The 25,638-nt window shown below is 36.2% G+C and overlaps 1 protein-coding gene across 1 annotated transcript in view; it reads right to left on the bottom strand.

The window, feature by feature from the left end:
• Positions 1-25,638, bottom strand: part of GPM6A (glycoprotein M6A) — a gene marked incomplete at its 5' end in the record, with an annotated part of 39,874 nt that overhangs the window by 7,770 nt on the left and 6,466 nt on the right. Inside the window, 3 exons of the mRNA XM_035897811.1 lie at positions 769-845; positions 3,024-3,177; positions 17,753-17,909. Coding sequence (XP_035753704.1) covers positions 769-845; positions 3,024-3,177; positions 17,753-17,909 — 388 coding nt within the window. The remainder of the gene's footprint in view (positions 1-768; positions 846-3,023; positions 3,178-17,752; positions 17,910-25,638) is intronic.

A 25,638-nucleotide genomic window follows, 5' to 3' on the forward strand; every position in this document is an offset into this window, starting at 1 on the left:
CCCCAACCCAAACCAAATGATTACATTTGTTCTTAATTTCAGTGATCTGGTTTACATAGCAGCCAGTGTTGACTGCACAGCAAAGGTTGCATTTGCTTTTGGTATAAAGACAGATTGTGCACCTGCACTCTAAGAAGACTTATTCAGACATAGTAAGAACCAGTGAAACGTTTAGCAAAGCACCCTCTGACTTCAGCCTTTTTTATTGTCTCTTTTTGGTTTAGATAGATGTAATTTTGTTTGTCCTGTCTTCATCCCTGATCATTTAAAAACAAATCAAAAAATCTCAGCTGCACTGAAATAGGTGGTCTTTGCCTAACGTAAAAACTACAGAGAAAAATGTACTAGGAGTTATTATCCTAAGATACTGCAAGATTTGATCAAATCCATTTGAAATCTTTACTCTCCTGTCACAACAGTAATCATAAGATCTTCAAATAGTGATTCATTATATAGAACTATTCATTGTGCAGCCAGGTGCATTAGCTTTTGAAAACATCTCAGTAAAAATACACATGACAATGGAATTCTTAAAAAAAACCCACAAATGTATTTACAAAACAATTGGCTGGAGAAATTGCACTGACTAAATTTGCTACATGGTAAAAGACTAGGAAAAGTATTTGCTGACTGTATTTTCCACTGGGATTTTATTTCACCACCATAGCTAGAATTAGGCCATTAAGTGTAAGAAGAAAACACAGATAGGTTACTTCCTACTATAACATATATTATGGATTTGCCAAAAATATGATCACATTTATTCACCTCATTAGAGTCACACATCTTGATGAAACTTTCTGATGTGGTGCAAACCTTCTTTTCCTCTCCAATAGTTACAATACCTGGAGCAGAATAAACATTCACAGCATTTAGAACTCCTAGTACATAGCAATTTATTTCATATGAGCCAGAAAAAGCTAAGAAAAACAAATATTTTTTTAACAACAAAATCAGTTTTTTGTTGGCAATCGGGGGCTGGAGCACCTCCTGTGTGAGGACTGGCTGAGAGAGTTGGGCTTGTTTAGCCTAGAGAAGAGAAAGCTCCAAGGAGACCTTACAGAGGCCTTCCAGTACTTAAAGGGGGCGTACAGGAAAGATGGAGGGGACTTTTTATCATGGAGTGTACTGATAGAAAGAGGGGTAACAGTTTTAAACTGAAAGAGGGTAGATTTAGATTAGATATTAAGAAGAAATCCTTTACTGTGAGGGTGATGAGACACTGGAACAGTTTGCCCAGAGAAGCTGTGGATGCTCCATCCTTGGAAGTGTCCAAGGCCAGGCTGGATGGCACTTTGAGCAGCCTGATCTATTGGAAGGTGTCCCTCTCCATGGCAGGGGGATTGGAACTAGATCATCTTTAAGGTCCCTTCCAACCCAAACCATTCTATGATTCTGTGATAATTTCAGCCATCACAAAACTAACACATGATTTATCTAGCAAAAGCCCTAGTAGGAAATATGTAGGTAATAATTTTTCAGCTATTTTTGAAAATATCTTCATTCCAGATTTTGATCAGCACAATAATCAAAACACCAGAAAATTATTTGCAACCAGTATATATTTGCAACCAGTATATATGCTTACCATGTTGTTTACAAACATTCTCTACCCTCATGTGGAGAAATGTGCTATATAGTATTTTCAGACATGTTGATCTGGTACAAAGCTTCTTTTACAAGTTATAAAAAGGCATTACCCAAACTTATACTTCAGTGTAATAATAGTTTCTCTATCAGCAACAATAATTAGAATCTGCTATACTGTTTCTTCAGCTAATGTCTGGATACTAAATCAATGACTAGCTTGAAGAAAACTGCTATAACTCAGTTATCATAAAAAATGGTACTGTTCTTTCCTGTTAGTAAGCAGCAGTTTTTACAATGAATTTACAGGTACATTCATATAATACACATTTTATATGTTAGTATTCTATGCACATTTTAAATAGAGTTAATAACAAAAAATAGGCATGAATATTAGCAAAAAAAAAAAGCTCATAGAAAGAAGAATGAATACTCTTTATGAGATCTGCACAGATAACTGCTTTTTCAAGTCACCTGTCATGCTGGGGGCGGGGGGGGGGAGGAATCAATAAATTAAGAAAATATTTTTTTCCCCCTCATGAAAACAATAAAGTGAAAAATTTTACTTCAGGTTAAGTGTAATGTTTAATATGAACCAGACAATTTTGTTCCAAGCAATACAGCATTTTTTATATCTTAAAATAGCAATTAAAAATATACTGCAATTTTATATTAGGCCAAGGCAATAAAAGGAGGACTCAAGGAACTGCCTGCGAGAGTATGATTACCCAAAGCTCTGTGGGCTGAGAAACCACTGAGACCAGAACATCTAGTGTCAAGTCACTCTTGCAGCACAAAGGAATTGAATTACCATCACCAACAAAAGAATTCTCAGACTGTTTAAGATTCCAAAACCCCCTTTTGTTCAAATGTCCCATTTCCCCCAAACACACATATGTGTATACCCCCACTTTATTCTAACCTCCACAGTTCAGGCTTTAGCCCCGCTCTGTCTCTCCACCAGCCTCTTAGAGTGTTACAATTGGTATTGTTGATCTTCATCAAAATTTTTGCAAGCAATGAATCTTGTCCTGTTCCAACTCACCTCTAGGCTCTGCAGAGACAGATGATAACCTAGGATCTCCCATCTCCAAATCAGTGTCCTACCACAAGATTAAAGAGTCATTCTCCAGATAAATGACTAATTAAGCATTTTAGACAAGTTCCAGCAATTCCAAAAGAAGAGACTGAACAGAAGCCCCAAACCAAATTTTCAGTACTCTGGGAAGATGGACAATATTGATTCAATTTTGTCAGGCCTGAAAATGCAGTGCGTCTCTAATATACTGCCTTGACGAGTGGGTACAAGGATAGAAATAGACGCTTAATAACAGTTTGAGAAACACCGAAACATTTCAGATACATGGAAGCAAAGCAGTGTGATGCATTTTTTTGTGAAATATTTGCTTTATTTTTGGTGCTCTTCATTCACCTACCATACTGGCGAAGATCCAAGCAGAGATTAGCTCCATCCACTATGGTGGCATTTCGGCAAATGGTCCACAGATTGAAGTACATGTAAACAGGCAGAGAAGTGAAAGCTGTAACGCCAAGCCAAGCCAACATAAAGATGTATGTCAGCATAATAAACTGCAGTAAAAGAGGGAAAAACAAAACCAGTGGTAAGTCAGAATTTAACTGATACTCCATTTCAAAAAAGGAACCACAGAGAAGTAACGAATGTATTTCTGACTGGTTTTGTCTGTTTCTGTCCTTATTTGAATCACAGTTTTGGTCTGATAATCAATTCATGATCTGGTCAAAGTGAGTGACAGAGCACTAATGTGATGTTTCTGAAGAACAAGCAGTTATGCTTCCAGAAGTGCAAGCTTACTCTACATTCCTGTCAGTCTTTGGCCTATGATTGATGCAAAGCTCCACATCTGAAGTGCAGACAGCTGCATGCTTTGTGAAGTATGTCTCTCCCTCTCCCATCACCACTACTCCATAGTTAAGACAAGAGGCCACATGGTTGTTTTTTCCACTGTCAATCACGATGCAAACAAGTTAGAATGAAATACTATAGGCTTTGCCTTCTTTTGCTTTTAAAATCTGGGTCTTAAAAACCCCAAGTCATTATCCATGGCTGCCACAGAATCTCACTGGCAAATCCATTTTGCACTGAACCAATAAGACAATATATTTGTCATTTTGTTACTGTATTTAGACATATTTCACAGAATCATATTTGGGGTCTACATACAAGGGAATTAGTCATTCAGCAGAAACTAGGGTGCTTGCCTCTGTTACCAAGAAATGCATTAAGTCACGTGCTTTGCAACAAGTGTTCGCCAATGGCCACGCATTTTCTTTTTTTAGCTGTGAGCCTCAACCTGCATGTAGGAGGCATTGAACTCTACTTGCCTGTAGTTATGCTGGCACACCCAGCTTCTTTAAATGTGTAAGCATGGTACATTACTACTCTGCTACTAACCTAAGACGACTAGCAGATGCATTCATCAATAAAAAATTCCCTTTTCATTTTATGCTGTGGAAAGGATATGAAGATGCTACATGGTAAAATGTGGAAGATAAGTCAGCCTCTAAATGTTGAATCCAAATAGCCCCAAGATTTTATGGCTTCAGAACTGCTGATGAATCTAAATACATTACTGAAACAAAAAAAATTTCAGCACACGAACATTTTTGTTGCTGCTTACCACAGAAAAACGTTGACTCTGAGAATAAGAAATAAGAGCTATTTTTGAAAGCTGAATAAGCTGGTCCACAATCTGTCTTAAAATTAAACCTTAAAGAGTAAATAAGGGGAAAATGGAAGTGGTTTTCTAGTTATTTTTTAATGTAAGATCTCTCACATCAGGTGATAGAGGAAAAAGCCTAATATAAATACAGATTTTATTTATGGACATCAAATAAGGTCAGACTCAACAGGGTTGTAAATGGTAGTAAAAATTGTTAGACAGGTGACTTGTCCATGTGAACCTGATCAGGAAAAGCAATCTAAAAAAATAAAATATTTGAATTTAAGTGAGGTAGTTTTATTACTTTGAAGGTATGGGATGGACATTCTCAAGCAATATTAGAGAGACCTTAATTTGATTTACTTTAACTCACTTCCAAAGAATATTAAATAAAAGCCATTTTAATTCTGAGGAAGTGTATTTACATAGGGATTTAATATAGTTTAATTAATCCAGTTTAAAATTCAATTCAGATTAATTTTCCTGATTGTCCCTAGGTAGATGAGCCTTTCAACACTAGTTTGAAAAGCTGGAGAATTTATAGCACTGAGAATAATTATCAGAAGGATGCAGGAAAGCAAAAGGTAAAAAGGAACAAAGAACAGAGGTATTCTGTTTAATATTTTGTGTATCTGCTTTCTATCATTTTCTTTATTCAGCACACTTCAGCTTTACATGCCAGTTTGTAAGCTATGAACCATTTTAACTTCTCCCTTAACATCAAACTAGTTTAAAAGGGAAACTGGTGATAGCAAAGCCTATAATAAATATACACCCTTGAATGTTACAGAGGGCTTTTCTGGGTGTCAGTTTCTTTATATCATGGAAATTCTATTCCATCTCTTGCAGAGACAACAGTCAATACCAGTAAATATTGTTCTGTACACAGTCCTATACTCCTAATTTTTTTTCATTATTGGTCCTTTATTGTTTTGTTGGGTTTTTTTCTCTCCATATTACAGTGCTAAAGCTAATGAGACAACATCTGGTTCAACCCCAGGCACTCATTTACAAATAATTACTTGGAAAATTACTTGGAAATCTAGACTCACTTCAGGGCTATGAATTCTCAGCTAAAGTGTTATGTCTGATCTTAATTTATTATCAAGCTATGGAGTTGTACTCACTTTTTCTAAAGCAGGAGCAAGAAATAAGAAAGAGACCTTTCTGTGTGTTCTCAGAGCAGCCTTTAAAATCTGAGTTTACTAAATTCTAGGAGTATTTAAAATGTAAAACCAGCCTCCTAGCTTATATTCTATCGGTTTGCCAAAACCAGGTAAGTCTGAGGCCTTATTTTTGAGCCTCCTTCTAGAATTTCTGAGTTAAATCATATTTAATAAATTTAGTACATCTCTCAGTGTAGTACATACATAATAATGTAATGGAGAACTAAATCTTTGACATTAGCTATATTACTGAACTGTAGTAACTGTTTTTAAGACTGGGCTCCACACAGATTCAGGAATCTTCCTATTCTGTGATTACCACCAAATGGAGGAAAAAGATCAGCCTTACTATGAGGATTACAATTCCTATTTAATATCCTTTTATTTTCTGATCTGTAGCAGGGATGAAACTCTCTGCAGCCTTGCTTGCTTAAGAATCTGTACAGAGATAATACAAAGCATTGGCATAGCAAAGAGGGAAAAAACCAGAGCTTATTAGCCTCTAAAAAATATGCCTTGGGCATAGAATAAGAGCAGGAGGAATCTGTCAGATGATGGCTGCTGGGAGTCACAAGAGCTGCCGCCTTAGAGAGAATTGCTTGCTTGTTTATGGAAAGGACTCTCCTTTAAAAACATGAATCTATTTGGTTGAGCAGAGAAATTTCCTTTGTTTCATGTAAGAATAACTAAAATGCAAAAATTCATTTTTAATGACTTGGTGGCTATGAGTTATCCCTGGAAGCAGCTATCACTGATATGGGTGAAGCAAACCGCAAAAATGTGATCTGAGCAATAATACACTTTTTACTGTAGGGACAGTAAAAAGCAGAAGGTTAACCTTGCATAAGCTATTATTATTATTTCTAGCAATAGGAGGTGTTAGCTTATAAATTCTTGTTATAAGGGAATGAAATAGTGAATATGTTTTTAAACCACAGGTGTAGGACTAAAGTATTTTTTCAGATAATTTCTATACTATTACAATCTTCCCTCTTTGCTCTAGAGACCTTACAAGAAATGCTGAAGGAGCCTGTTCACTCCAGGAATGAAATTCAGAACTCAATCTCCTGAGATTCAAAGGGATCTTTCTCCTTTGAAGTAGCATTCTGCTACGTGACAAGCCAAAGATTTATGAAACAGCAGTAGAGCACCTTAAAGAGGTACCACAGCTTGTTCTTTAGTATGCTATGTATTGCATTGGTAGTGAAAATTACTTTCTGTGATCAGTCCAATTTTCACTGTAAGAAGCCAAACATATAAACACAAAACAAAGTGGAAGTGATGGTGAAATTTATTTAACAAAACATGAAGATAAAAGTTCATTAATCAATTCTCAGTTCACATTGGGAAAGAATAGCTAAAGTAGATAATTATTTGAACAAAACAAGTCTTTAACCTTTGTAGCAGTTAATTTCTTGTACCAACACCATGGTTGGCAAAACCCTCTAGCCAGATTTTATAAGCTTTTCAGTGTCAGTAATGGCTTTCCTGAATCATAAATTACCAATGTACACAAAACATCAACCCTTCTGGAAAGACTTTTTTATAAAATCTGTTGCACAGATCAATGTCAGGAAGTAGAGATTTCGGAGCATGTTCTGAAATGCTACGTATATAGCACAACAGCTTTCACGGTGGTCATAGCCTGCTGAAATCCTGTTTCCGCAGAAAACATTACCCAAATCCTATCTATTTTAATGAGATCAAGATTTCAGTTACTGGTTTCTAAAATTTATGGGTACTGGTCCCATGAAAAGCACATTCATTGAATTTCAAACACTGTTCTTCTTTTGGTTTGGTTATAAATATTTTAATACCCCTGAAGAAACATTGTATGATTGCTTCAGTGACCCTAGGGACAGAGACAGTGAAATCATATCTAAAAGGTACTGTTACTACAGAGAGATGGATTGAAATGGAAACAAAGTAAACTCCAGTCATTTTATTGTATGAGGACACTGCTGCTTACTACCAAAAAATAATATAGAAACATAGCAACAAATTCAGAAGTGCCTGAATAAAACTGAACTCCAAAAACCTCAAGTTGCCATGTAATTTTATCTGCTCAGTACTTACATTTACATATCCTCTCAATTTAGTCAAATACTTATTTTATATGAAATCCCTGACATGACCTCTCAACCCAGAGAGTTGTAAAAATATGCGCCCCTTGCTGTGTTTATATCTCATTTAGAGATATAATTATTACCCTATGACACACACACAAAACATTCATCTTGACGACCTAAGAGGTTCCTTCCCAACTTCTTCACAGGCTGAGAAATTCTCTTTGACAGTCTTTGCCAGAGATCAAAACTGCATTCTACAGAGATCACGTACCTCCATCCTGCCAAAAGCCTATTATGCTTCACTATGAACCCTGCCAGTTCAGAACATCACCTGAGGATGAGCCCAGGGTCAGCCTGGCTGTCTCTAATGGGAATACTGGGAGGCACCTGACCTCCACAGTCCATTGTGTAGTCCTGGTTCTGGGTGCAGTTTCCCAATTTCACATCAGAACAAGGCCCTGTGTGTCATTTGATGGCAACTCAGAAGCATGCACAGGAATATCTTTTCAATTTCTTCCTGAATTACCCTGCCTCTCTAACATCATGTTCACTTTCAATTATCTGTAGATTTGATTTCAATACTAATAAAAAGTTATTTAGCTTTAGCACTTTGCCCAGCTTTAAGTTCATAAATGTCTTTTGGCTTTCAGGCCTTCTGCAGCAGTCTTGTCCATTTTTCCTAGGAGATATTCTTCTGAGTTAATGCTACTGTCTCCTTACCCTGTGCACGTTCTGCATAAACATATTACATACTCTTTTAAAATTATTCATTTCAGTCACTACAAGTTTTCTCAAATGTTGAACTTTGTCTTGATGAAGTTGCACTGATAGAGTGTATAGCTCTTTCTGCGTTTTACAATAAGTCAGACTTAAAAGTACTACATGTGTTCCTGCCTTAGATCTATTGTTTATTTGCATTCAATGTTCTATAATTTTCTGCCTACCACTTTACATCTACAGTTCAGACACAGTAACCTCTTTTGATCAATAAATTTTTATCACAGATTAGTGTAAATATTAGATATTTTGTTCCTGTTCACAATCTGTATTCTTACACTACAGGTATTCTTTTGACTTCTGGGAGGTTCAGAATTCATCCAACAGAATTTTGCAATTTTTGCACTTTTAAAGAAGAATCTCTACATAAATACTTCAGCCTCTTCCCAATGTTCTTTGTGACAGCATCTTAAATGTTTAGTTCCCCATATGCAAATACTAGAGAGAGCAAGCAAAAAAACTAGCTGAGTTCCTCTGGAAAGGATTTTAAGATTGCAGAAGCTAAAACAGCCTTTGCTGCTTAATTAAAAATGTTAGGTTGCCTAGAACCAGCAATACTATTTGTATTTAAATCAAATAAATAATGTTTTTTTCTTAAGTGGTCAAATAAGAAATTGAAAAAAAAAAAACCCACAGATGTCTTTAAAGTCACGATATATCACTGCTTAGTATGTTACAGCTCATCCTTTGCCACCCAAGCCAACCTCTCCTGGTATTCATACACCCTCTTTTTACACACAGTATGAAATCTAAGTACGTTTAAGAAGGACTGTTAAGTAACTCAGAACCAAATGGCCTCCTCTAACATTCTTGTTTCTGTGCTAACTTGCATCTGTGGGAGACTGAACAGCCAGCTAACTGTCTCAAAGCTTGCTCCTTTGTGTGGCAATGTGCCAAGATCAGCATTGCCACAGGCAAGCTGGCTTGCAGGCCGACTGAAGCAGTGGACACCCAGGCGGGGCTGCCTGCCCACCAAGGCTTGCAGTTTGCTGCCACCTAAAACTGTGCTCTATAAAAAAGGCTGCATGCTTAGGCTGCGGGGGGACTTCGTGGGAGACCATCAAAGACGCCGGAGGAAGATCACCGACCTCGTGAAGAGACCACCGAAGTTTCCGTGTGCGATCACCGAAAACCCCAGAAGCACGGACCCCCAGGACGCCGCGGATCCATGTCTGCTCTCTGCTATCCGGACCTCTCGCTTTATTTCTTATCTTTCCTTCCTTCCTTTCCTGTCGCTGCTTTCTCTCTTTCCCCCAAACAGTTAATAAATGGGTGGAGTTACGACATCTGACCTCGTTTGTGTCTTAATCTCGCTGGAAGGGATCGAACCTGAAATGAGAGGTTGGTCTAGCAGCCCCTGGCCCTCCCAGACTCATCTGAGGTCGGCTAGAAAGCAAGGGGGCCTTCCTCTCATCCAAACAGAATTGGATTGTAACATCATCTCCTACACTTGTACCTCATTCCTGAACAGAAGTAAAAGATGAAGCAAAAGTATTTCAACTTATCTCATTTTACATGTAATGCTGCTGGAAGAGAGAGCCTGGTGTTCTGATATTACCACTAATGCCCTATGAATCACAGAAAATATGCATTTACAAAGTATTTTCTCCTTGGTCTAAAATATCACTCTCATTGCTAACAGTCACTTGTTGGACATTCATTATTGCCTCTACAAAACATGTTCATTCTCTCTCTTTCTGACGTATTATATTCCCAGGCACAGCTCCAAGAGTCTTGTTGAAACATGGATACATTTCATGCTATGCTATTACTGTCATGTAGTTGATTCTCCTTGGCTTGCATTCAAATCAACTGCTTTGAGAGAAGGGGGGTGGGAGGAGAAGCCAATATTGGTCCAAATTTCTCTTCAGACTTCTCAGGTTTGCCTAATTGCAATTCATCCACATACTAAACACTAGCTAATGTGACATTCCTTAGATTGTTAAAATCTATTGCCAGAAAATTATTAAATCCCTGAAACCTTACATTTTAAAGCATCCATTTTATGGAACTGTTTTGTTTGGGCTTTTTCATACACTTTTCTTCTACAGACATTTTAGATAGCTGAAAAACTGATTTTGACAAAATTAAAAGCAATTCTTGCTATTACTTTCTGCTTTTCATCTGCGCATCCATTTTTCTAAAATTTCCTTTAAATGCATATTTCAGGGTTGCAATATTCTATGCATGATGTCTATTGCTTTGTGACTATTTAGGTGCCTATAGGAAGCTGGTTTATTTTCTGATTTACTCTGAATTGATTTTCTGGTAGGAACGGGGAGGAGATTTCCACAGCTGTATCAGAAATACAAAAAGAAGATTCTCTAACAAATTCATTCAATTTTTTAAATGTTGCTTTGCAAACACATCCACTAACTCAGAACATACTGAGTTCAAAGAAAATGGCTTTGCAAACTACGCTTTTCCTGAAGATTTTGTAATTTATCTTCTTGGTACTTCCTTATAAATTAATTTTACTTTTTTTTTATTTCTGAGACTTCTTTAGAATGTTGATGGTTTTGTAGCATTGTGCTGCTTAAAGTTGTTAGAATTAGTTATATGTCCTTCAAGCAAGACTATAATTTTTGTAGTCCAACAGGCTTCTGAAGTCCTACAGAGACCATTGGATCTTATCTGCTATTTAATAGCAGCAGAATTTCCTATTTAATTTCATAATCTTCCAGATAGGAATTACATTTTCTCCAAATGTATCTGCTTCACATTCTCAAAGTTTTCTTTCTCCTCCTCCTTCTGTTTTTCTTTTCAGTGGTGTTTCTAACTCTTTGACACACTTTATGGGAATAAAGCTAAGCTATCAGTTTTGTATTTAAACATGATTAACAGATAAATAATCTGATTTTAAAACTGCTTTTCTTAAAAAATTAGTAGATATATTCAGTAAATACTGCTGCTTCAAGGGTTCTTCAGACTGTGTTCACGCCATATAACTATTCAATTCAAAGACATAAAATATTAAAAACTATCAGTTTCATCATGACCCACTCCCTGCCAATGTAAGCAGGTCCTAGTAGTAATTCTCCAGGCATTTTGCTTCCAACTTGCTGATAACCTATTTATAAAAAACTTGATCCATACTCTAGTGGTTGTCAGTGATGACAAGTTTTCTATACACAGAAAAAGATAACACCCAGCTGGGAAAAGACTGCACTATACAGATTGTTTACATTTTTCTCATTGCCAAGACTGCAATTTTTGTTCAGGAAGTTTGCATGGTCTATACTTGGGAACAACACAGTGAAGCTTAAACTAGAAAGCAGAAATAATACTCTTTATGACTTCTCTAAACAGATGTGTCCCTCAATGTGAATGCTTGACTGTCAAAAATAAGAACCTGCGTTCTTGCCTGATTTGTTCTTAATGGGGCTTGAGAAGCCCATGAGAGTCAAGGGGTAGGGACCTTCCTTTCTCATTTGCTATCTTGCCAAGCAGTGAAAGTCAATAACATGGCTTTTAATCAGCCAGGGCATTCTAAATGTGACCTTAAATGTTAAAACCCTTCAGCTGAAAAAAGTATCAAAAAAAAATACCATGGTTTGCTAAATCTAACCAGATTAACCTGAATGCCAATTGTCATGCACAAATAAAAGTATACAAGCAGTGAGGGGATAAATTTATAAGTTTCCCTCCTTCTTCCTGGGCCAGCAATACTAAAAAACATTTTCAATGGTAACTATGAATTGATTGATATGAAGAATTTGGGGGATAGTAATTTTAAAGTGGGAGAACTGAAAAACAAGCAGGCTAGAAACTATTGGGAGTGAGTGGATAAAAGACACACCTTGGACCACAAAGTTGTGAATTTATGATAATGCCACTGGCATTCACAGGTTTAAATAACTATAAAAAGAGTAAGATGTCTAGATGCAGTGAAAAAGAATAAGGCAGCCCGGTGATAACAAGTTTCAGGGAAAACTGTGATCATCTGATGAAGATTCAAGTTAAAAATGAGAAGGGTTATCTGAACATGAGGTAAATAAAGCTATCATCCTGAGCAATTTATGATGGGTCAGAATAGAAAGGTAAAGCCCATGGAGAAAGTTTAACAGCTCCCACAGTCAAGCACAATTTGGAAATGTATGACAGCACATTTTCAGAAAACAATCTCATTAAAAAAAAGCTTGCTTATTCACTGAGCTTACATGCCAAGGAAAAATTCTGTCCTTCATGTGAAAGACACACTTACAGCACAACCTGAAGCACAAACATTTTGTCCAGTTTATCACCAACACTAAAAATTCTGTCAGTGAACAGCAAGACCAAGAGAAGCTGAGAAGCTGCTGGCAAGGCATGTTATCATGTCTGGCACACTCCTCTATTAGCAGAAGCAATGAACACTGCAGTCAACAAAAGGGCTGTGTACAAAACACATGGTAAGTTATGTGAGAAGAGGAAGGATCAGACGAAAGAATTATTTTATAATGTGATATCCCTGAGTGAGAAAATCTGGAAGTATAAAGAAAAACAAAACAACTTGGTCAGATTACAGAAATAAGACAGACCAAAAGTGAAGTCAGCATCTAGAAATGTAAAACAAAATAATTTCTGAGCTCACTGCAAAAGATTTCTAGAAGTATAGCAAATAGAGAAAAAAGAATAACTTGCATTCTTTTTTTTTTTTTTTAGGAAACCGTATGTACATTAACGATGTAGTTGGGAGAGTAATGGCATAAAGATGAGAGATTCTCTTAACCACTCAGCTGCGTTCTGAAGCATTGCTAGTGCTTGCTCTTCCTACTTCAGGAACAGGCACAGAAGATTGCAAGGAACCCAGTCCTCTAAAAATTTCCAACAGTGGTCCAGAAACCTATAAAATCATTAATATGCTTTATTTTATTTACTAACTCCAGCAGTGTTTAGATAGCAAATGGTATTCACCTAAACTACAGTTAAAGGGGCCAAGTTTAGACAGTTAACTGAAGTTCTTAATATAAAAGACCTGACTTAAAAGACTTGAGGGTTATTCTCTTTGCAGAAAATAGGACAGCCACTTGCAGAAAAATTCTGCTCATCTGAGAAAGTGTCCCTAACCCTCTCTCCTTTAACTACATAGGCTTTCCTCTCGGCAACCTTAGCGACATTCCCAGTTAGGTGGGATACATCTGTGTCACAACATATTCCCTCTGAATTTAACTTCTCCATCAGCTTCTTTGTCATTTGTGGCAATACTTCATGATTCTGGTTTGTAACTATGCAGTCTGAAAGGTAACATCACCATATGAATCTCACCCTCCCCATTTCCCATGTCAGTGTCCGAAACTACTTATGACTTTTGCTACTTAACGTGTATGGGGACAAGAGTTTTGTTAGACACTTTCCTTGTTTAAGATTGGATTAAGGGATTCTAGACCCCTAAGTACATGTGCTGTCTTGGAGAGAAGGCTCTTTACTTCTCATAAATGAAGAAGCAGTGGTATGACACATTCTGCATTCCTCAGACGCAGCAGTATTCAATCAGAAGGAAGGCCTCTGACTGTCAGCTCAGCATTTTGCCACCAGAACATCCAGATATGGTATCTGATTTTCAGAAATGAGAGCTTCATTTCTAGCATTCAGAAATTATGCATCTGTTCTGGGTGGGAAAGCCAGCTGAGCCTGCACTAAACTCTGTTCCTCTGGTTACACAAAGAATCAAATGTCACTATGATGCAGTTTCACTGCCTCTAGAATAACTGGTCTGGTAAGAGCAAGATGATGTGACAAGTTCACATCCCTTACAGATGGTTTTTCAAAACGTTTGTGAAGCTTCCATAGATTTTCTTGCAAAATAAAATCTGGAAATATTTTTGAAAGTTCAAGTTTTAGTTTAAGCACTCAAGAAGAATGGGTCAAATAGCACATAGACATTCAGGTAGCCAAGATAATTTTCAAAGGCAGAAAAATCCCTTTCACTCATTAAAATAAAAGGTTCCTACACACTAAGGATAGAGAAGATATATGAGTCAGTGTAACTCAGAATATAAAACATCTTTCTCTAGAGACTTAACGTGTTTCTTTTAAAAGGAAAGATAAAAAGAAATAGGAATACAACTGCCAGCATGAAATCTTTATCCAATGTTTTCTGATGAAGTAACAAGAACTGCTTTCCCATTTCATAGCAAAAAATTTTCATAAAAGTAAAAACTTTTCAAGGAAAAAAACCCTCATTTCTGTTTCTTCATTTTTTATTGACTCTGAAAGCAGACATTCTAAAACAAGGTGAAAATGAGGCTTTCCATGAGCAAGCTCGATGAATATAAATAGGAAGGGTGTTAAGTTGCAAATATACAAGCTGTGTCACAGTTGGCTTCAGGCCTGTCTCTGTTCTTCACTAATCATGCTGCAGCACAGTTATATATAACTGTTTATTTCATTCTCTAAAAGCATGTTCAGGCATTGAAAAATGAAGACTAAAACCACAGCCATTCCTCCTCAAATGTGACTGGCATTGTTATACTGCTTTTGTTTCACTTTTCACAGTAAATTAATTCTGAAAACACTGCCAATGAGACTCTTCACTCACACTTTCACAGGCCCCCTCTCAGATCTCAGAGGGTACACTCCACAGCAGCACTGGCATGACTTGGATGCTAAGCCTTTGAATGCTCATATAGGCTGATTAATCAACTATACAATCATTGGAAAGGTTAGGTTGAGCTAGTTCTTTTTCCATTACTTCAGGCAAAAAAATTCCTCTTGAGCATGTAGAGCTGGAAAGTGAGCTGGTCACAGTGAAGGAGGGAGGCTGGGAAGGGCACATGAAAAGTTTCTGTAGATGTTGGCTTTCGGTGATCTTAAAAGCCTACCTTTCAGAGAATATTTTGATAAGAAAGGAAAAAAAAAGATGTTACTTTTCAGATTTCCACTGAGAAATATAACCACACAAAGTTAAAGTGAGCTTTTCCTCCTTCCACTTTTTTGTTGATTTTTTTTCCCTCCATTTTCCTAATAGGTTTACGTAATAAATACGCTCATGCAAAATATTAACGAGAAGTAATTGGTGATGATGGTAAAGCAGAAGGACTTAATTTTCAGACTTTAACATGCTAAACTGGTATTTAGAAAGACATTAGCAAATTTGATGTGAAATTATAGTAACAATTGGATTTTTACAAAGGTATTTTTGGTGTGGAGCCAGTTTTGTCATTTTAATTCTTCCAAACAACAAATATCCTGTGTGTACATTTCTGTTAGTATTAAGGTACTGCTAGAAGAAACCAACTGTTTAGTCAGCTTAGATTTTAATGTTTACAAAATTACTATCTCAAAATTTTATACAAGGAATCTTTCTTGCAACATGTAGTATCTGCCAATCCTCTTCAATAGCATTGTCTCATTTTGGCAACTGTACACAGCAAAATTTATTACAGCAAATTTGCATAGCAGTAGAACAATCTGGGCTTGACACACAAGGGTACTGATTAGATTCAATTTACCTCTCCAGTCATCTTTTTGTTGTTCTTAGAATTTATTTCTTCATATTATTGCATGATTTAAGGAACCAAATAAATTATAAGCATATCACTGCTGGACTGAAATATTTTCTGATTCCAAATACTTTTTTTAAAATGTAAACTGTTATTTGTCCCTTAAGAATTTTAAATGCTAGATAATAAAAATAAACCTAGACAAAATTGACAAAAATGCTATTTATCCTGTTTTACTCTCAAATCTCTAGAGCACAGAAGCAAAAGCCAGAATAATAACCCAAAAATAGCTCCAGACATTTGAATAGCAAACTTACTGATGTACCATCAGAATAAGACAAGCAATCAAACCACAGATTTTCTTTCATTTCTAGGGAAAAGAAAAAGCTTCACCAAATTCAAGAATAAAAACAATTTAACTCAAAATAATTGATAGTTTATTTTAATTGTGATCATAAACAGTATACAGCCTTAACCTTAGCTGCACAATGTATATCAACCCAAGGTTTCTTAAAGTAAAACACAAACATTACAGATTACTGATGAAGAAAGTAAAATGCTGAAGGAATTAATTTAATGAATCATTAATAATAACAGTGATATTAACCATAGAACAGATGCTTAACTGTTCATTTCTTCTAGCCACATACTACAGAATTACAGTTTATACTGCAAGGGCATCAAAACTGTGAGAGGATGCAGAATTGCTCTGCTGCAATACTGAGCACAGGCATTTATGGGAGCTGTGAAGAAAAAATAATGTTCTGAAAAAACTGAAAAAAGAATTTGAACTAGCTTAGTAGGTTTTCAGTGAATATAGATAAAAGATTTCTTTCCAAGAGATGAAAGTAGTTTTGGTATAAGCCATGACTGTTCCTTATTTAAAATGTTCCCAGTCTTGATTTATATACTTATTTAAAGGCTTTAAACCAATTCTTAGTCAAAGTGTCAAAATCATACAGTGACATTTGACAGGAACAAAAGGAAAAAACAATGAAAAAGCAGCATTAGCGTGGAGCATGTTACATCTATGTGTGGCATACATGCTGCATTCCCCAATTTCCAGTGTGTAGATTAACTGTGTTCAGTTTAACCTGAAATGTCAGGATATTTGAAATACTAGTTTTGATAGGCTTTAGTGTGACTGGAAGATATTCTCTAATACCAATATTTGTTCCTAGGCTGTATTCCAGCTTAAGGAATGTTGACACCTGTTGGAGGGTACAGTGGGAAACCCTCCTCTGGCTATTATTTTATACATCAGTTATTGTAAATATAGCGTAACATTAAGTGTACCTTAACACCCAGATCTACCTGGCTGTATTTAATAATTTATTTTTCATGAGAAAATATGATTTGTTGATACTGATTGTGTTTGCAGAAATACCTAACTCCAACACCTACCAAGTGTCCAGGCCTCTTACCTGACATGCAGAAGTCAGTCACCAAAAAAGTTAGTCACTTACCTGGTATTGAACAGAAATCTTAAAATAATCCCAGTTCAAATAGTCACCAATTTTAGTATGAGCAACCTCTTTTTAAGTCCCAGTATAAATCAGAGGTTTTTTAATCTTGGTTTTCCAGTGAATGGCCTCTCTAAACCAGAGATAATGTAGGAGTAAAAAAAAAAAAGAAACAAAACCTGATGACAGTTCTCAGCTTGTCCCAAAGAGGAACAGGCAAGATTTCTAAAATAACAGTGAAAATATTAGTAAGAAAAATATTTCTTGCCCAGTACAGCTGCAGGCATTACACTCTTTTAGTCCTGACCCAAACCACTGATGTTGTTGAGAGAATAAGCTTTCCCATTCCCATTCAACTGGTGGAATTAATTGCTTCACTTAGTGATTAAGCAATGTAGAGTACATTTCTAACACTCTATTCTCCTTTGCTATGATTTTTAACCACTAAATAAGTATTGGAAAATATTAAAGAAACAAAACCCAAAAATAAACATCACAAGGCACTACAAATATACAAAACATGTTGAAATTGCCTTACATACAAAAGCTTTCTTAACCACTTACCCAGGCACTGACACATCTGCCACACGTGGTGATTTTGAAATCCCCATAGAGATCCTTGATGGCACCAGTTGTAAAGAATCCCTCCACCATCAGCAAAATGCCGTATACAAAGAATGCAGCTGCTACACCATATATCACATACTTGAAGATGTCAATCCTGTATGGGAACAGCAAAAATTATTTATCTGCATAAATATTTAAAGCCGACCCTGAAATTTCAGGGTGAGATAATCAGACCCACTAAGCCTCGGAGTTTCTACACTGGAGTCAGCTTAAGTGCTGATGTGCTGTAATGACAACTGAAGCTGGGGCCAGGAGTGAACTTTGGAACAAAATACCATTGATATAAGAAACACTGGGCCATTTAATTTAATAAAATGTAAAAATGGATCTGTGTAGGACAGCACAGTTTGTCAGAATAGTTTAAAAGTCAGGTAATTTTGATTTTATTTTTTCCTCTAAAGTGGCAAAGAAAAAAGAAAAAGGAAACAAGAATCTGACACATCTGAGTAACACATTGTATCCAGAACTTACGGTTATAGAAAAGATATTTTGTCACAATCTTCAATAAACCTTCCTACTTGTACAAGTAGTTCTCAAGCTGCAATGCCAATCTGTGCTATCTTCTCCTCATTATTATTTTTCCACTTATTCTCCAATGGACAAAGTGTCTGACACAGAATAATAAAGTCATCAAGAGAGATCCCTAACTTCAGACCAGAAACATGTTATTATGAAAGTAATAAGGTCAGGTCATCTGGTGTTCTTTTGTAATGCGGTTTTTAAAACATCGTTTCACAGACCCAAAGCTCAAGAAATGGAAGGATGGCTTACAGTGTAATGTGCAGAGCCCTAGAAGGCTCAATTTATTACAAAGAAGATTACCTGGGTTGTCATGTGTTTGTCCTGTGCAGCACTGTCTAGAAACTCAACAGTGGCTCAAGGAGACTCTGCCTCCTAAATGTTCTCTCATGACCAGGGTTTGTGAAAAGATGTTTGAAAGCACCTCTCTGCTCTAAGTGTTTTGTCTAAACTTGGAAATGTTCCTAGTCACCATTGCGCCTTGGATCAGCAGGTTTCAATGTTTCCTGCTTGGACTTTGCCAAAAAATCTAGCCCCAGTAAGCTTCCATTTTATCAGTATGACACAGCAGGAGTCGTGCAACTCTTTAGAAAATGGTAAAGTGCAGGTTTATGATTTTAGTAAGTTCCAGTCATACTGTCCAGGTCAAGACACCAACAGCTCATAACAAAGAAGAACAAAAAAATAAGCCAGAGACCCATTAGGATCTGCAGGATGGATTTTGACATGCACCAAACAAGTACCCAAACTCAAAACATGAAGATTAATACTTTTATTGTTATAAAAAGAAATATTTAATGATAATATTTCTTTAGGATCACACTTTCCATCATCACCCAAAGGACAACTCTCAATAAATGTTTTACATGTACAGTACAATAACAAAGCTCAAACCCCCATGAAAGTATCTTTGAGTTTGGATGGGTTTCAAGAGATTTTCAAAGTCAGATTCAAGTCAACAGTTGATATTTCAGATGTAGGACTGTGTCTATAACTTTGCTGAATGTATCTTAAGCTTTCATTAGTCTGATAAAAATGCAATTAAACTTATGACCTGATTGGGGGTGGGAGAAATATTATAAATTGGCACCTATTATAACATTTTTCAGGCAGCGATAACTGAAGGGTTCTGGGAATGAGACAGGATATGTTTTTTCCCTAGCATTCCAATGACAAAACCCTCTCAGCTTTTTTCTACATTGCTCTTTCTTTCATACTCAAGTGAAAACTAGGGTAAGTTGATGTCTGTATGGAACCGATACATGAACTATTCAAAATGGTGAAACAAATGTAACACTATAGACAATATTAGATGATGCAAAGATTAAATTTGTATTATTACATATAATTCCTGATTACATTGTAAAAATCCCATTTCCCTAGTTTTATAGTAATTCAGCCAGTGTAACACTTTTAACAGGAAAATGATATTTTGAGCCTATCTTGTCATGATTGATAAAAATAAACTTAGAAGAAACAACCAGACAGCAACTTTATGACTATTCCGTAAGATCTCTCCCAATTTCTACATTATACACCTTACAAAACTGTGACCTTCACCGGTGGCTGAACTGTGGGTGTTCTGCCAGCAGCAGCTCCTCATAGACCTCAGTGTGCTCAGTGTTGTAGGAATTACAAGTTATCATTGCCCTAAAGAGATTAAGGCTTTTGGGAAGTCCAGAGACTATTTCAGCCCTTACAACAGCCCTTTAAACCATCTGTGCTGAGCCTCCCACTGAGCTGCTTGTATCAAAAAGCACACTAAAAGATCTGCTTTTTCCTCAGCCTTACATAAAACTAAAGGCATAACTTCCATTTAAGCCTTCTACAAGGAAAAAATATGTATAACTATAGACTAGGCAAATATAGAAATCAATTTCTTCCTCATACAATTTCTACAGAGAGAAGTAGTAAAATCTCTACTGATCAGACTACATGAGATGAAATAGCCAGACTTACTCCAAGGAGAAAGGATCTTGTACCATGCAAAGAGTAAAAATATAAACAAAAATTGTGAAACAATCATTCAACTACCTCTTTGAAAGTCAGATAGACTTGTATTGCAATATAACTACATTTAGTGTGTGCTGTAGTTAAAGAAAATGTACTACAACAATAACATTTTATATATATAGTTTTGAAGATAGGGTTGGCATTAAATTATTCTGCAGCATCTAATAAATTTCACTTAAATTTCATTTTCCAATGAAATTATAAAAGATAATAAAATATAGGCCTTGTAAAATGGAGATTGCCTTCCTTTAAAATAAAATTTAATTCTTTGTGGATGAACTCAGGGAGATTAATTGACATCTGTGTTTCAGCAAAGTCTCAAATGCTGCAGAGAGAGGGCGAGAGCAACCACAGAGGTAGAAGGGAATGGCAGAAGGGGTGATGAACATGAGCCAACGAGCGAGATGGGTAAGGACAAAGAAAAAGGACAAGCAGGGCTTATGCTTGTGCAGGCTGGAGTGAAAGGAAAGAGGTGCGTAAGGAGCAAAGGAAGAAGAGACAAAATTATAAAGTTTGTACTCCTGACAGGATTGGAAACATATATATCGGATGAAGACTAAAGCTACACTACTTGAGAAGAACAAAAAGAAATCTTGAATACCTATTCACTATATGCAGGAGTCCTATGAATATTATATAATGTTATAATTAAAGTAATGAAACATTTCTATTAAAAGGCAATCAATGAAGATTGTGAAGATAAACCTGATTTTAAGAAATTCATGTTGATCATGCAATCTCACATATTAACATAGACTGCTGGGTAGGATAAGCTGAATGACTATCTAAACGTAAATTAATTGTGAAAAACATCTTGACATTAGTAAAAGCCTTTCTTTTCTAGAATAATCTAAAACATATTTTGCATACTGTCTTAATCTTGTAGAGGCTCTATGAGTTCCAGACCTGATTTTCCTCACAACACTATGTTCAGAAATGTTAAAAACACAAACACCACTGTTTTCAATGTGTGATTTAAATCAAGCTGATCTTTCAACTTTTAGTTGAGTTTTAGTGATTCCATATTAAGTGGACTCCCTAATTCATTAATCTGAATCTGGATTCTATCCAACAAGATTAATATTAATAAAGCTCTGGAGAAAACACTTTCTTCCTCTGACAGCGGTTACTGATGGAAGCCATCAATGCTAACATCTTAACAAACAGGTTGTACCTGAGTACAGGGCAGACTATCCCAGCAGTGACAAGTCAGAGGGGAGTGAAAACATTCTCAGCAAGTTAGATCAATGTTGCAGATTTCCTACTGTGTATTTTCACGGTGCTTTGGCAAATTCAAGGATTAATACATAAAATAAATCAGCAAGCAATAAGATTAATTGTTGAAGGATCATGTCTATGTGTAGCAGGCTTTTGTAAAAAGTGTATTATAATACATTAGTTATTATTTTGTTGTTGAGACTCATTCAATCAACTGAGCTCATAACTATTAAATCCTGTTTCAAAAGTATCTCGGTATTCATAATTAGCTTCTGTTAACTGTGTCTAGAAGTAATATTTTGGGCTTGAGGAACTAGTCGCTTCACTAGAGTAAATCACACTGCTCCACCATAATAAATGTATTTACTACCCCAACAGATAAGCCAAGAACTGTTAACATTAACCCTATGTATTTACTGTGCCCTAAAAGGAATTGCAAATTGTATGAACCCTGAAGAATTTACACTATTCAGTCTAGTCATGGTATACTTTCTACCCTCAGTGAGGAAGGTTGGTACTCAGCAAATGCACATCAATACATCTTTTTCTATCAAAATTACTTAATATTGCTTTGGAACAACCTACATACTAGCTAGGGGTATTTTTCTTTAATTTGCTTAATATAGGAATGCATTGCAGGCATTTATTTGTTATTAACAGCAACAAAAACCCCACCACATTAGTTTGCCCTGTGACATGTGATTCTCATGCTGTCCAGAAAACCTTTTTATTCAAATAAAGCATATATATAATTCAGCCTGAACAAGAGATAAAAGCCTAATACAGAGGGTTTGGTTGGCCTAGCCCACCAGAGTACTAGGTATTACCATGGAACTGTTCTTCCAGCATTTGTAATTCTGCTTCACATTTCTCTTTATGAATTTGAGACATTATTTCTCCAAATATACATAATGACATTCAGATACTACAGGTGCTGGATAGCACATAATTGCCAGCAACCTGTACCTATACTTTCCAAAAGTAGATTCAGGCAATTTTACCTATTTCCAAGCTATGATAACACAATAAGGAAAATAAAATACCAAAACTAGCAAAGTACCGAAAATTTAGTTAGATTTTCATAGTTCAATTCCTAATTTAAAATTACCTTCTTTTATAGCTGACACTGACAATGTAAAAAAGGGAGAAATGCATGTAATCACTACCATTGGGGTAGGTCATTTTTGCTGGTTCAGGGGGGTTTGTTGTCTCCCCTCCCCCGCCCCCCCCAAATTATTTGTTTTTTTCAATCGCAAGGAACATTGAATAGTTGATGTTCACATCAATAATCTCTGTTACTCTGTAAAAGAGCAATGCTGACCTTCAGGCTGATCCTCTTGCCCCCTGAAGGACTGATCTTAAGAGGCTGTTAAGAGACTGAGACAACAGCCTGCCCCCTCAAGCTATCTCAAGAAAAAGTTTTGCAAATATGGGGTTTTTTAAGAGAAACAAGATATAAGAGTATTTGCAAGCAAGAAGGTCTGTTTAGGGTATGCAGAAGCCATGCCCCATGAAAGTTTTTAAGAGGTGCTTGGGCTCTCCTGCAAACCAGCTGGGAACAATTTCTTGGTGTAAGTTCATGACATTATTCACTTAAACAGTTTGAGTGAAGGAGATAATGGGTACCGTGAAGCACAGAAGAATTGTTAGCAAAGGGAGGAGACAAGCAAGGGCATACTGCAGAAGAAGAACACACAGCCAGCAGAGAGAAAAAAGGATTTATTAATAATCATGTACTACCTGCAAAATAAGACCACAAAACTTCAGGTAACAACATAAATGAGGTAAAAGAAACTGCAATATCCTCACTGTGGAGGAGAGAAGAATGAAACTGGTAAGAAAACACCAGCATAGGTCCGTGAGGGATTTTTCTGAGATTAGATTAATATAGAGTCTAAACTTCTAAATTTCAGGTGGAAAGAAAACAAAACTGGAGTACAGAATTATCAGTTAAAGTTTGTCAGGAAATGATAAAAAGAGAAAGGATTAACGCTAGATGAAGGGTAAGAGCAACAAAGACCTAAAAGGTATTTTTTATTAAAGTAGAAATAAAACATAATTTTTGATTCTGTATTACTGGAAGAAGTTTTGTGTGTAATCATGCAAATAATTTGCTCAAAACTAAAGCCAGATTGTTAGGATTATATAAAGAAGAGATCATCATATTATAATATGCAAGTTACACTCACATTCTGCAAGGGCCAGTTTTTGTTATTCTACTCTGAACAGAAGCTGATGTGACATAAGATCCCATTGATTTCAACAGATTAATTTGTGCTGTACAACTCTCTTACAGGTATGGCAGAATAGAACCCTCATCATCCTCTAAAAGTTTAATGGTTGCTTCCTTCCTAGGTATGGGACAGTTGAGCCAAGTTTTCATGAAGCACCTCAAAAACCAGTAGAGAATTCACAAGCTAATGGAAGAGAAGCAATAGCAGTGCAAACCACATTTCTGCCCTATGAATCCTGTAACTATCTTGGAACAGGAAAGGTTCCAGCATTTAAATGATCATGAAGTGTTTGAGTCCAAAATGTAAAATTTTGACTATGACATATGGATGAGGCTGCTTCTCAAAGTTGTTTCTGATAATCTAGGTTTGTTCTGCCTGCTCACCTCTAGCAAAACTACTTTCTTAGAAACATTTTTAAAGATGCTAATTACAGAAGAAATCTGGTGCCCTCTTGCCTAAAGGCAGCCAAAAAAAGATTGGAATTGCTACACAGTAATGTGCAGAATTCTGGCAGAATTACATGATGGTGGTGTGCACTATGGATACTGAATTCCCAGGCAACTTTCCATAGCAATAAAGTGTAAAAAGATATGGCAAATGCATATCAGAGGATTTGTGAGTACTTCATTATTTCAAATGTAAGCTTGGAGTCACACACAGTAAATACTGATAGTGTAAGACTGACAACTTGATACTAAACCTCCAGACTTGGATGGTAATAGTTGGTTTTACCGTTTTCAGATCTTCCGTGGAAAGGCCAGTTATCTTAGTATTGCATGGCACATGAAGCAAGATTTAGCAATACATATATTACATAGGAATATATGCTTTCCATTTTACATGTTTATAAACTAAGACTAAAAGGAAACAAAGGTACTTAGAAGAGAAAAAGATATTTCCCACGAAGATGAAACATTTGCAATAGACCTTTCTCAGCAGGTGGTTCAAGTCAGAGGCATGCAGTGATTGTAGCCAGCTTAGAATTCCAGACAACCAAGAAAGAGATATACTTAACATTTAATTATTATCATAAATAATACAGATGTCTGCCTAAAAGTAGTGAACTGTATTTGCACAGATGAAGACTAAAAAATTCTTTATTTAAAGATCATTCTGCTGTTATTCACATGTGCTGCTATGAATTTCTTTGTTCAATTGCTTCATAAAATGAGGACCACATTTTTGCAGATACCTCCCAAATCCCAAATTTCACTTACATAGATTCTTACTGGTTTTGCTTTTAACAGAATACAGAACACTAGGCCACATAATACAGCTGAGTAGATTGTAAACGTGACTTTTCAGTGCTGTATAATCTTGCAAAGGTCATATTCTTAGGCGCTGGCATGTTTTGTCAGATTCAGAGCGCCTACTGAATGATACCAGATCTAAAATGCTATGTTCTGCATCTAATCTTTAATATGCTATATTGGTCCAATGCTACTTTTTATGTGTGACTAAACTATTCCAGTGAAATAGAAGCTGTTCTCCTTAAGTAAACTGCTTTTTTTATTTTTAAAATGAAAAATGCATCCTTCGATGACATTGAGTTTTCTCTGGTGGTTCCTTTCACATTATAAAACACGAACAAGACACATAGGACAAAGTTAGGTCTTCCTTGCAGAGAAAACGTCATTCTACACATGGTCAGAATCCAGGTACAAGAACTCAGGGTGCTACTAGTGGGAACTCTCATTAGCCTAGTTAGAAGTCTTTTTACACCTGAGCTCAGTGAACAAACCTCTAACTGTACAGCAGTTGGGATTTTGTGTACATCCCCATAAGTGTTTTGTCTCAGGAATGCACTGGATTTTTTTAAGCAAGTCCTGCAGCTGTCCC

Source organism: Egretta garzetta, unplaced genomic scaffold (genome assembly GCF_000687185.1).
Source record: "Egretta garzetta isolate BGI_Z169 unplaced genomic scaffold, ASM68718v1 scaffold46, whole genome shotgun sequence".
In the NCBI taxonomy this organism is placed as follows: domain Eukaryota; kingdom Metazoa; phylum Chordata; class Aves; order Pelecaniformes; family Ardeidae; genus Egretta; species Egretta garzetta.